Below are 12,637 nucleotides of genomic sequence, written 5' to 3' on the forward strand. Positions count from 1 at the left end.
TTGGCTCCCCCTTTCCCCTCGCGTCATTAGGGCCTCCATACACAAGGCTCTGTGAACAGTTATGCATGTTGTTCACTGAACAAATTTACCTGCCTAAGAAGGTCAGTGGGGGCTGAAGTCCAGCCTGCTCTCTGATTGCCTAGCTATGAACCCTGGTGCAGAGCAGCGTCCTCAGGAAAGAAGGGACATTTTTTCCAATTGCACACTAGCTCGGGGGCCTTCTTCATACGTGTAATTGGTTTCCTCAGTGCAGAAACCCTGCATCCTCCTTTCTGCACCTTCTTATACCCCATTATCATATCTCATTGCACGCTTTACCTTTCCTTATAGTATTTCTCACCATTTATTCACTTATTTCTTTGTCTAATGGCTATTTCCCCAGTTGATTTTTTTTTAAAGATTCTATTTATTTATTTGACAGAGAGAGACAACACAAGCAGGGGGAGTGGGAGAGGGAGAAGCAGACTTCCCACCAAGCAGGGAGCCCAATGCGGAGCTCGATCCCAGGACCCTGGGATCATGACCTGAGCCGAAGGCAGACGCTCAACGACTGAGCCACCCAGGCGCCCCTCCCTGGTGGATTTTAAGCTGTGTGAGGGTAAGGACTGTGCCCTCGAAGTTCTCCACTGTACTGTCAACACCTACATTTTATCTGGCACAACTCTCTATTCCTATGCTTTCTCTCAAATCCCAGTCGCAGCCCCAGTTCAGGCCATGTCATGTCTCCTCTGAGCAGCCCTCATGGCCTCCTGACAAATCTTCCTGTCTCAAGTCTTGTTCCCTCCTATCCATTTTGCCAGCCCAGACTGGCTTTTCTAAATACAGATTTATTTGTACCCTCCCACTGGTTAGATTTCTCTATGGCTCCCTATTGCCCTCAGGATAAGGTCCAAATGAGGTCCATTAAGGATCTGCCTCTGCCTTTTCCCCATTTCACCTTTGGCCTCTCCCTGTGAGCACTTTTGGTTCCATGAAGGCACAGTTTCCTTTCTGTCACTTTGGGGTCTTTGCACTTCTGTTTCCTCAGCTTGGAGTATCCTTCTTTGGCTCCCCTTCCATGACCAACCCCTTCAAGATTCTTACTAGAGGTTAACTGCTTGTCTCTACCTTCTGTTCCTACTGTGTTCCTCTACCACATACACCCCCATTGTAACACTTAATTCATTGTGATGTAACCAGCTGCTAAGAGATCCAATCTCCCCAAATGTCTTGGTGTTTTCCACAGTCAGGAACTGTCCACTGGTCTCTGTTTTCACCCAGCATAGGACCTGGCAACTATTGAATGAATGAATTCATAAATGAGCCCCCAAAGGGTCTCAAAGGAGTGTAAAGAACCCCAAGGTGCTTCTGGGGAAGCCAGAGGAAAAGTTGAGGATTATTAGTAACAGAGTAGCTCTAGGCAGCTCTTCAGGGACCCTGTATTGGGGACAGCAGAGGCTTTCCTCAGAGCAGAGAGCACAGGTCCTTCTTGCTGGCAACACATCTTGCCTGCAGTCCTCAGGGTCATCCCACTTGGCAAGCAGAGCCTTTGAAAGTGGGCCTGTAAGGTTTTCAGGAAAAAAGTGTCTGTAAGGGTGAGATGTAGGAGACATTGAGGTCCTGATGACAAATGTATGTATGTTTGGGGGCGGGCTTGGGGTGGCATGGGAATGGGAAAGAACTTTTACCAGACTATCCTTCCAGGGGTGCCCTCCCAGCTGTGTGTATGCGTGCACATGTGCATGGGTCTGTGAGCATTGTGTGTTGTCTTTTCTTATTTCTCAAGACACAGTTCAAATGGCACCTCTTCCAGGAAGTCCTCTCCAGCACCCTGGCTAAATCAGTGTCCCCTCCTCTGCTCTCAGAGCATTTTTAACCAAACCTGAGATGATGCAGGTTTGCACTGCCCTGACAGGGCCAGGATGCTCTAAGTGCTGGGTGCCAGGCTGAGTAGAGACGTCTGTGCCTGTCTGGCCTTCTGTGCGGTCCCCCTAAGATTACTCCTATCACTGAGAGCCTGTAAGTGTCATACAGCTTACATCGCCCCTTCACACTCAGTTTTTCCTTATAATGCTATGAACACCTTATCACATTCTCTGTACCCGTGAGGCTTCCGAGTGGCACCTAGAGCTACGAATTCCCAGTGTTCCTTCTGGACACCACGCCTGTAGTCCATCTGCCTGGGTTCACTCAGTGTGTATCGAGGGGCGTGATTCTCAAACTTGCACGCACTTTAGAATCTCTTAGGGGAGCTTTTGAAAAATACCAAAACCTGGCCCTGGATATCAGGGGCAGATATATTAAATCAGAATCTCTGGCGAGTGGGGCAGGCATGGATTTTTTTTTTCACTACTCAAATCATTCTAAAATGCATCCTGACACAAGAACCACTGACCTGCTGCGTGTAGTGATGGGTCAGAGGAACCTCCCCCACGGATAAGGAGCCAAACGCACCCCTCCCTTCCTAGCCCGTCCCAGGCTCCTTTCTTGCAATCCGTCTTCCGCCTACAGGGGTCGCTGCGGTTCAGCTGGCCCAAGTTTTCGGGGTTTCCTCCCTTCCTAGCCCCATCCCCAGGGAAAGTCGGAGCCACCGCGGTATAAATTAGCGTCTTTATTTCGAACACCTGAGCGAGCGCCTGCGGCTCACCCACCTGCCGTATAAACGTACAAAGTCCCTGTCGCACCGCACACCATGCCTCAGAGATAAATACAGCCCTAGGGGCACCTGCTCTGGCAAAGCAACTCTTATTTACAGGAATAGATTACAAAAGTATTACAAAAAGTGGTCCTGAACTGGGGGAGGGGGTGAAGTGGTTACTGTTACACTTGTTACACGCGGAACGCGAGCGCGCCCCGCGGGCGCTAGGGAAGAGCAAAGCCGCCCGGGGCGCTGGGAGGGAGGCCACGCCCCCTTCAGCCGCACTGGCGTCCGGAGGCGGGGCTTAGATCCGCGCGGGTCCCACCCCGCCCAGGGAATCGGGGTAAGGAAGAGGAAGGGTCTGGCCCCTCAAGGAGGAACACCTAAAGACCATCGCCGCGAGTCTCAGGGAAGGGTGTTGCGTGGAAAAGAAGGACTGTGTCCTTACTGTGGAGCGCGGGAGTGGAAACACACGTCCGTTCTCCCGCCTCTCCCAACTCGGGAGGGGTCGCTTTTAAAGCGCGGTTGGGAGTGGGGGTTGGCATTTAAGCTCGATCTTTTGCGCGCGAGGGACTCTAGGGGCACCATCCCTCGGGCGCGCAGGCAGCGGAGCCCTCCCATGCGGCCGCCCACCCCCTCAGAGCACCTGGTAGATCGGGTTGGGGTTTGCGCCCGCTGAGCACTGCGGGGCGGCGTCCGGGGAAGGGGTGGGGGCGCCGCGCTCGACCTCGCTCTGGGCGGCCTCTTCTTGTGGGCCGGGAGACGACTCCGGCGGCGCATCCGCCAGCAGAAGCGCGGGCGCGGCGGGGCTCTCGGTGGAGATGCGCTCCACGATGCTGGACAGGCAGTCGAGGCTCGATACCGCAGCACTCTTCCCCGGCCTGGCTTCTGCGCGGGGAGGGGTAGGTTAGTATGCAGTTGAGCAGCGAACAAATCTCCCACCTACGGGCTCAGTGCTTTGGGGCAGACAGGAAACTGAAGGCCTGCCCGAGTCCGAGAGGACCCAGGGAGAGTCCGGAGCGAAAAGGGAGGAAGCCGCACGCTTAGTATTTCATTCCCTGTACTGTCTCCCAGGATTGGGGGCGGGGAGGGGGGGGTCCTAGATAGAGGGAGGCCAGGGCAGCTCAAAGGGGGTAACGTGCGAAGGAGGCGCAAATACGCACCGCTCGGCGCCTCGCTGTAGTAGGTGCCATCGTAGCAGTTCCGCCGCCGGGCACCGCTCGGCGGGCCGCTGTAGTCCATCTGCAAACGGCAAGGGCGCCCGAGTCAGGCTCGGGGACCGCGTGGGGCCAGAGCATCACTCCCGGTAGCCACCCCGCCCCAGCTCCCCCGTCTCAGCCACGAGTTCTGGGCCCTGGTTGGGGGATCGGGGCGGACAGGAGCTGACTGCAGCCTCCTCCCAGGCCAACTAGAGGGGGGACAGTCGCCTAGGTGCATAAATCTGCATTTTGTAAATAGGGATAAGTGGAGAAAAGCAGATCTTCATGTCGCTGCAGCAGAGCTCTAACAGCGCCCCCAGTAGGGTGGCTCGCATTTGTCCCGTGCGCCCCCAAGGCACCAGGCCACCCCAGTGACAGCTGCTCAGGACCCCGGGGTCCACTCGCGGCAAGGTTCCCAGCCCAAACCTCCATCTGGCGGGCCCGCTCCCCGCGCTCGGAAACACGTCCCAGATATACCAAGAGCTGCCCTCACTTCTCTAGCTGGGGGTCCTGGCCTTACCATGCCGTCCGAGCAGTTGGAGCGCGGGCTGGACGCGTCTGAGTCGCCACTGTAGTGTTCGCCGCCACGGCCTGGGGGCAGCGGGCCAGGCGCGTAGAAGGCAGCGGCGGCACCAGGGGGCGCGGCGTCCTGGTCGCGCAGCAGCGCCTGCAGGCCTTCGATGTAGCGAATGGCATTGCGCAGGATCTCCACCTTGGGCAGCCGCTGGTTCGGGTTGCTGGACGTGCAGCGCTTGAGCGTCTCGAAAGCCTCGTTGACTTTGCTCAGGCGGCGCCGCTCGCGCATGGTGGCGGCCTTGCGGCGGTCGGCATTAGTGGTCTTGCGCTTGCACGCTTTGCAGGCCCACAGCAGACAGCGGCCAGCCTGGTGGTGCCCGCTGGGAGCGCGCACATGCTCGTCCTCGCGCGCGCCTGGCGCCGGGTGCACGGCCGCAGGGAAGTGCGAGTGTTCCTCGGGCTTCAGGAGCGCGCCCACGTGCACGAGGCGCGGGTCCAGGTCCTCGAAGAATCGCAGGTCGGAGGAGTCGAAACACGGGTCATCATAGAAATCATCTGCGGAGGCAAAGTTGCAGAGGGAGCCGTCGGGGCCAGTCAAGTCTACGTCTCGGAGTGGCGGCGACAGCAGCTCCATGTCCCTGCAGGGGGTGGCGCAGTCCTAGCTTCGGTAGGGGTTGCCCGAAACTTTCTGCCTCTCTGCAGTCTTGGCCGTGCGGTAGTAAAGTACCGGGGGTCTGAATGTACACCCCACTTCCCCCCCCCCGCTGCCCGGTCCTCTCCGGCTTGATGGGAAAGCGGCGGCAGCGCCCCGGGGCTTCCCCACCCCTATCGTCACGCGAGGCGCCCGGGGCTATTTATCCGGTAGTAGCTTAAGGGCCCCAGAGCCCGAGCGGGCGGCTGGGGGCGGGGGCGCCCGAGGCCAATAGAAACAAGGTGGGGAGGAGCTTGGGATCCCCAGCGTGGCCGCTGGGGCAAGAGACTGGCCAGCCCCCTACCCCTCGAGCCCCGCGCGCGCGCGCGCTCCGACCCCTCCCTAGGCTGGGAGGAAGGCAGAGGCCGGCAGCCCAACGCGGCTGCACTTGGCTCCGGGGCACACTCGCTCCAAACCTCTCCAGCACCGTACTCGTCCTATGTCCTCGCGAAATGTTGGCCGCGCGCGCTCAACTCGAAGCTGACTTTGGGTCTCCCTCTGTCCTCTGATTTATGGGGGACCTAGGTGCAGGGTGGGAGTAGAAAACAGATCGCGAGAGATTTAGAGAGAGAGACCCATGGCAATAGGGCAGAGACACACTCAGAGCTGAGATAGTGAGACAGTGAGAGAGACAGCCAAGAGACAGAGACAGAGAGCAGAAAGCAAGAGTCAGAGGCAAAGAAACCTGCAGTGAGAATTAGAGTCTAAGTGGAAGAACCTGAGACAAACTGGACGTGGCGGCCGGGTCACTCGGCCAGTTCCTACCCGGGAGTGGCTCAGAGGGCCGTGGGCCCACCCCACCTTCTCTGGACGCTTAGAAACGCAGCCGCATTTCTGCAGAAGAGGAGAATGGCTGCTAAAGCTTCTCGCCAGTCTCTCCAAGCCCAGGTCCCGCCCCGGCCTGGAGGGAGGGAAGTGAACTCCTGCCTAACTCGACCTGTGTGCTTCCGCAGCGAAGTGTCCTGTGTGGGTCCGGGTGGAGATGTGTCTTCGGCTGGAAAGAAAAGTGCTCTGTTTTTCCCTCCTTCTTGCGCACAGCGCTGCACCAGTGAAGTTCATTGCGCAAAGGCCTCGAAAGTCCAGACTCAGCGTGAGAACCCCATTTCAGAGTGGGATCTTTTGAGAGTAGAGTGTGCAGACCAATGATCTAAGTTCGAGTCCAGATCCCACAGCTTCCTGGGTGATTTTGCCGAAGTCATATCGCCTTCCAAGCCTCAGTTTCCCCACTTTGTAAATTTGGGGATAATAAGAGCGATTTCTTGGAGTGATTATGGTGGTGGTGAGAATCTAAAGAGACCAAAGATGTGGAGGCCCTCAGTCCGAGATGCAAGGCGATATTATCAAGAGGGCTTGCTTCTGTCGTTGGCACGGACTGGACTCTGTGCTCCCTGCTGTCTTCCCAGCTGTTGGCTGGGGCACTGAGCCCTGACAGAGGCCCATGTAATGTCAGGGCTTAGCTTCTGCTGAAGTCTGAGCTGCATTTCTTCCCAGCAAGCCCACTGGAAAGACTGGGACTAGAAGGAGGAGGCAACCACCTCATGGGGCCTCTGGCTCCTTCACAAGCCCTGGGTACCTCCACCCCCAGAATGCCTCTCAGCCTCTTCTTAAATCTCTAGTCCACATCTTCCTATCACCGTTCTGGCTAGAGGTCTCCCTTGGACGAGATACCCCTACAGGGGTCTCTCCCCCCCAGCGCCTACAGATAGAAGCAAGAGTTACCATTGTGCCTTTCCCACTAACTTCAGGAAGCTGTCCTAACTGGCTCCCTGGACCCTGGGAAGCTCTTTCTTCCCACCAAACCTATCAGACTCTTTTGGAACCCTGCCTTCTTCACTTCTCTGCCACTAGTAGTGCTGAAGGTCTCCTTCCTGATGTGGTCACCTCCCTTCACTCTATAACACCACCTTCATGTATTCATTCAACACATAGTATGGAGCATCCATTATGTGCCAGGTATTGGTCTAGGTGTTGGGGGATACAGCAATGAATAACACTGAGACTCTGCTCTCGTGGTGTTTGCATTGTAGGGTAGGGAGACAGATAATAAACAAAGAAGCCAAAAATATGTGATGTCAGGAAGTTTTAAGTTCTATGAAGAAAAATAAAGCAAAGGGGGAAAGTGATGGAGATTATTTCATTATATGGAGTGGTCTGGGAAGGCCTCTCTGAGATGATTACATTTGAGCGAGACCAGAATGAAGGGAGGGCAGAAGCAGATATCTGGAATCAGATAGAAGGAAGAGCATGTGCAAAGGTCCTGAGGCAAGACTGTGTCATATTTAAAGTACAGCAAGGAGGCTGGTATATCAGCTGCAGAATGAGCAAGTGGGAGAGTTGTAGGAGATGGGGTCAGAAAGGGACAAAGGATTTGAATTCTGAGATGGAAAGCCGCTGGAGAGCTTGAGTGGAAGAGAAGAATGTTACTGTTTGACTTACATTTTAACAAGAGCATACAGGTTATGGAGAGCAAAGGCAGAAGCAGGGAGACCATTAGGAGACTATTGTAATGATCCAAGTAAGTGGTGATGGTGGTTTAGATTTGGGTACCAGCAGTAGGGATGGTGGAAAGTAATTAAATTCCAAATATATTTTGAAGATGGAGCCAACAAGAATTTTTCACAATTGGATGTAGGCAGGGAGACAAGAGAGGAGTTGAGGATGACTCGGGGCAGAACGGAGCTGGGGAACAGCAGGTTTGCAGGTGGCAGATCAAGAGTCCAAGCTGGGGCAAAATCTGAGATGGGTGTTCAACATCCAGGTGGAGAGATCAGGTAGGCAGGGGTTTTATGAGGCTGGAGTTCCAACGGGGAGGTCTGGGCAGGGGGGAGCCCTGTGCACTGAGACATTGGAGTCTCTCCATCCCCAGTGCTGCCATCCTGGACTAAGCTGCCACTCTGCCGGCATGGATGATCACCATGGCTTCCTGGCTGCTCTCCTTACTTCTTCCACTCTTGCCCCAGCATAATCTGTCCACTACACAGCAGCCTGAGTAATCCTTTAAACACATAAATGAGATGATACCCCTTTCCTGCTTTAAACTCCCTAAGAGCTTCTTGGTTGCATTTAGAATAAAGTCTCATCGCCTTACACTAGCTTGTAAGGTCCTACACGAGTTGGCCTCAGAGCATCTGTCCGATTTCTTCTGGAGCCACCATCCCTTTTGATCACTCCATTCTAGTCTAAGCTCCTTTCCTGTCTTTCAACACCGAGAGCACTATCGGGCCTCAGAGCCTTGCACTTGCTGCTTATAGCGCTGGCCCCAGCTCCTCCCACGATTGCTGCTTTTCCTATTTCAGATCTCAGCTCAAACGTCACTTCCTGGGGATGTCTCTGACCATCTTCTCTAAGGGAGCTGGGTCACATCACTCTGCTCATTTCCTTCTTCACACGGCCACTCTGTACTTATCTTCTTAATTCACTCATTGACAGATATAGCCTCAGGAAGGCAAAAACGTTTTGTTCACCACGGCATCTCCAGAAATCATCACAGTGGCTGTCACATAGTAAGAACTTGATAAATGTGGAATGAATGAATGGGTGGCCTCCTGCCCTTTGAATCTCTATGCATATATTTGAATACCGTGAAATATGTCATTAATGAGGATGGTTGTACCTCTTCTAAGCTAGACAGTCACGTACACAATTGAACATACATGCTGGGTCACCCTTGCTCTGCCCAGGTAAGACTCAGGGCCTGTTGAACAATTACACATGCCCTGCTGCAATATCTTAATAGTGTACTATAGATTTGGCACTTACTAGAAGCTTGTGTCTTTTCATTTGTCTTATACGCTCACTATGAGAAATGCAAATAATTGTTGTATTAGTGATTTAGATCGAAACACATATTTCTTCCTACTTGTTCCAACATCAGCAGCAGAGTGCCTGGCACACAGTAGGTTCTCAATAAATATTCGTTGGATGAATCAATGAATGAATCAAACCGTTTGATGATAGAGTACCCTGAGATTTCCAGGTGAGCTCCTCAAATCACTTGTCCATGCAAATATAAATTTTTCTCAAGCCTAAGCAAGCAAGACTTAATGCTAAGACTTAAAAGATTTGCATTTTTGCACTTTGCATTTTGTGTTTTGCATTCACCAAAACCACCTTGGGGTCATCATCAAGGTGCCTTTAGGATAAGTAAATGTTGTATGTTCAGACTTACCAAACATTTAATATATTATCACTTGTGGCTTAGACATCTAAACTGCTTTGACAGTTTTAAACTCGCGTTGGAGCTTCATCTTCTTCCGTAACTAGGAAGCACACACAGCCCGGTGGCACGCTGTCAATTTTCTATTAGAGTTCTAAGTAGGATTTAGTTTGGTACAAGACTCCTGCGGCTTGAAGAGTTTGGGAATCACTGGACTCAGTGGCTGTTACAGGCCTTCCAGGTGGGGACCCATGCCTGACCAGGGTCACTCTCCTTGTGGTGACACCACATCTTTGGCGACAAGTTTGCCAACACCACCATTTCATCCCCGTTGCTGAAAGAGCAGGGAGAAGTGTGTCTGCTCTGGGAGCTGGTGCCCTTTTTCAATCCTAGTGCTGGGTTGGGGCCAGGGAGGGGGAAAAGGACAAATTTGGAAGTGGAAAGAGTCCAAACTCTTATAGGTGTAGAGTCTAGTCAAGGGTGCCCCTTGGGGACACAAGTGCCGGACTTGTTCTGGGAGAAGCCAGGGGCGATGGGCCGAGGGACCTCCAGGAGGGGGCATCCGCCAGCACCTCTCCCTCCAACTCAGGGCTGAGCAGACTGGTGGGCAAGTGAACGCTTCACCCTGGCCCTCGGTTCTCTGGTCTCCACAGTGAGGAGCTCCTTTGACAGCAGATGGGAAAGGAGGGCTCCCTAGGCTTTTCTCCCTCCACCCTGTCCATTCCACCCCCTTCAGCTCCCTTGCCTGCCTGCCTGGGGCTATAAATGGAGAGCTGGCCCTGGGCAGGAATGCAGGTCTGGCAGGGCCCCTTAGCGTTGCACCCTCAGGGAGTGGCCGGCCCCAGGGCTCCCGGCAGCCTCTCTCTATATATATAGCCTCTGGAAACCCGATCTAGCCTGCACCTGCCCTGGTCTTCAGGCACCCTGGCCCTGCCCAGGCTGGACCCATGTCCTCTCCCTGTCACTGGCATAGGCTGCATAGTTGGCTGGGAGTTGGGGGGTGGCACAGGACCCCAGGGTGAAAACATGAGCAGGCCAGGTGGGGCAGGGCCAGCTCTAGGTCCCCTCTCTGTCCCCAGTCTTTCCTTTCCTGTCCCTGGATCCACCCTGATCGCCCCAATGCTGTCCCCTGCCAACCTTGCTCCCTGGCAGAGCCGGAATCTGCCTACCACTTGGGCATGAATACTGCCCTGGGGCCAGTCTGGTTGGTTGGATGTGGCCCCAGATTCAGGGCCAGGGTCCCAGAGATTCTTCACAGATGGCCACACATCCCACTCTAGAGGAATCCCCAGCCTTCTACTTACAAGCAGGGCTTGGGAGCCCAGAAGATAAAGTGGAGTGAAAAAAGGAGCCCCCACGGACCCCAGTAGATAAAGTGGAGCCAGAAAAGGAGCCCCCATGGACAGGGAGGGAACAGGGAGAGAACAGACGGCCCATATACCAGCCCTAGGCCGGCGTACAGGAGCGTCTATGGGCCCCGGCGCGGCGGGGCGGGGGGGGGGGGGGGGGGGGGAGCAGGGAGGGGGCGTATGCCCACAGTCATTGTCCTCTCGGACTTATTCACTTATTCAGCAGATACTCACCCTGTTCCTGTTCTATGCTAGGTGCTAGGAACATAGCAGAGAAAAAAAACAGACAAAGTCCCCTGCCCTGGTGGAGCAGACATCGTACCAGGCAAGACCCATAGTCAGCAATAGACACATTAAGAAGTAAATTATGGAGTATGTTAGAAGGTGAGCGGTGCAGAGGGAAAATATTAAAATCCGAGCAGGGTGAGCAGGACTTGGGGGCCAGGGCAGGCCCGGTTGCAGAATTAGAGCGGTCAGGTTGACAAGGTGACATTTGAGTAAAGAGGTAAAGGAAGTTTGGGAGTGAGGCATGTACCCATTTGGGACAGAAGGTTCCAGGCAGAGAGAACAAATCATTATTGAGCACCTTCTATGGGACAGTTGCCTCTGTCAGAAGCAGGGGATTCTACAGGGGACAAGACAGGTTTGGCTCCTGTTCTAGGAACCCGTGGCCTGAATGTCTGCTGCGGTGCAGGCTGAGTGCATGGGGGGGGGGGGGTGGCATGAGATGGGGTTTGAGGATGGCTTGGGTGGGTGGCTTGTGACCACAGTGTGAGGTGAGGATGAGATGCTCGTGCATACAATGCACTGTGTGCCCACCGAGGGGGTGCAGGGCATGGGATGGGCCTGACATGAGCTTGGCATTGTGGGAGAACCCCCCCTCGGCGGCCTACACAGCTTTTCCTCCTCCAGGGCCCCACATACCACATGCACCTCACTCCATGCACACTTCCGTCTCCATGTCCACCTCTGACCACCAGGTCCAGCCAGGTGAGGGGAATTATCAGGAGCCCAGACTCTTGGACAGAAGCAGGGAAAGCTGAGCCCCAAATTAAGAATCACCTGATGCCTGACTTCTAGAAAGAACTGAGGAGTTCATTCATTTAGAGTCTCTCCCTCAAGCATATTCTTCATATAATTAGAGCCTTTCTCTGGTCTTTGAGGGTCCAGATTCCTGGGGTCTGAAATACAAACTTACTATGGTTTACTAAAGAACACAAATAAGGTGACAACAGCTTAATGACTAGAAGTGTTAAGGGAGGTGGCATTCATGAAGGTCCTAATGCTTCTTCCAGCCTAAGGGCATCAGGCTCTTGGGGTGAGGAGAGCTAGCTAATGGAGAGTTCACCACCTCCATTGATTAAACACCAAAAAACATTTTTTTAAATGTGAATTTAACTTGCAGTGTGAAGAATGTAAGTAAGGTGTAAGAAATATTATTGCCAAAGGGTGGTATCTCCTCAAAGAGCACTTTGTCTTTAAGCTAAGATGGCTTGGGTGTAGGAAGAAGAAAGATGGGAAGGCCTCTTAAAGTCACCTTCTACTTTATCCACATAAGGATTTGTGAAAAGCCACAGGATGTCCCCCTGTCTCCCCTGGCTGTGACGCTCCACGGGAGGTCATGCCAAGGTTCTAGTGTCTGGGCCCACCACAAGAGGACGAGTACATTGCCTTGGAAGGACTTCTTGCCCTCACTCCCACACCTCCATGCTCTTCCGTAGTACGTCACGGGCATGCGTGCCTCATCAACTGTGGCCACCTCTCACACCGGGCCCACCCCACAGTCTGTGTACATGTCATGCCACGTGTCCACCTCCCACTTCATGCACGCTTCACACTCCGTGTCCACCTCATCCTCTTGTACACCTCTCACACCCACCATGTGCTCGCCACACTCCGCATACACCTCGCGTTCTGTTTATACCTCCCACACCACGTACACCTCACCCGTGAGTCTATCTCACATGTGGACACACCTTCCGTACTATGTAGACCTCTCACGCTATGTCCACCTCATACGCGTTACACGTCATATATGGTGGACCCCTCCTACTCCATGTACACCTCACACATGTGTATACTTCATACCCTGTGTACACCCCCCTGGCA

At 53.9% G+C, this 12,637-nt stretch overlaps 1 protein-coding gene across 1 annotated transcript; it reads right to left on the bottom strand.

Moving 5' to 3' along the window:
- Nucleotides 1-2,575: 2,575 nt before the first annotated feature.
- Nucleotides 2,576-5,056, bottom strand: MYOD1 (myogenic differentiation 1). The gene is made up of 3 exons (XM_036116322.2): nucleotides 4,337-5,056; nucleotides 3,781-3,859; nucleotides 2,576-3,505 (listed from the first exon to the last, which is right to left on the bottom strand). Exons 1-3 carry the CDS (start codon nucleotides 4,964-4,966, stop codon nucleotides 3,255-3,257), a joined length of 960 nt encoding a protein of 319 aa, XP_035972215.1. The 5' UTR covers nucleotides 4,967-5,056; the 3' UTR covers nucleotides 2,576-3,254.
- Nucleotides 5,057-12,637: the final 7,581 nt, after the last annotated feature.

This window comes from Halichoerus grypus, chromosome 11, assembly GCF_964656455.1.
Source record: "Halichoerus grypus chromosome 11, mHalGry1.hap1.1, whole genome shotgun sequence".
Classification (NCBI taxonomy): Eukaryota; Metazoa; Chordata; class Mammalia; order Carnivora; family Phocidae; genus Halichoerus; species Halichoerus grypus.

Coding starts and splice junctions, on each gene's coding strand:
- MYOD1 (XM_036116322.2), bottom strand. CDS start 4,966: ATGGAGCTGCTGTCGCCGCCACTCCGAGACGTAGACTTGACTGGCCCC. Junction 3,860..4,336: donor CCAACTGCTCGGACGGCATG/GTAAGGCCAGGA, acceptor TGCCGTTTGCAG/ATGGACTACAGCGGCCCGCC. Junction 3,506..3,780: donor CTACAGCGAGGCGCCGAGCG/GTGCGTATTTGC, acceptor CTCCCCGCGCAG/AAGCCAGGCCGGGGAAGAGT.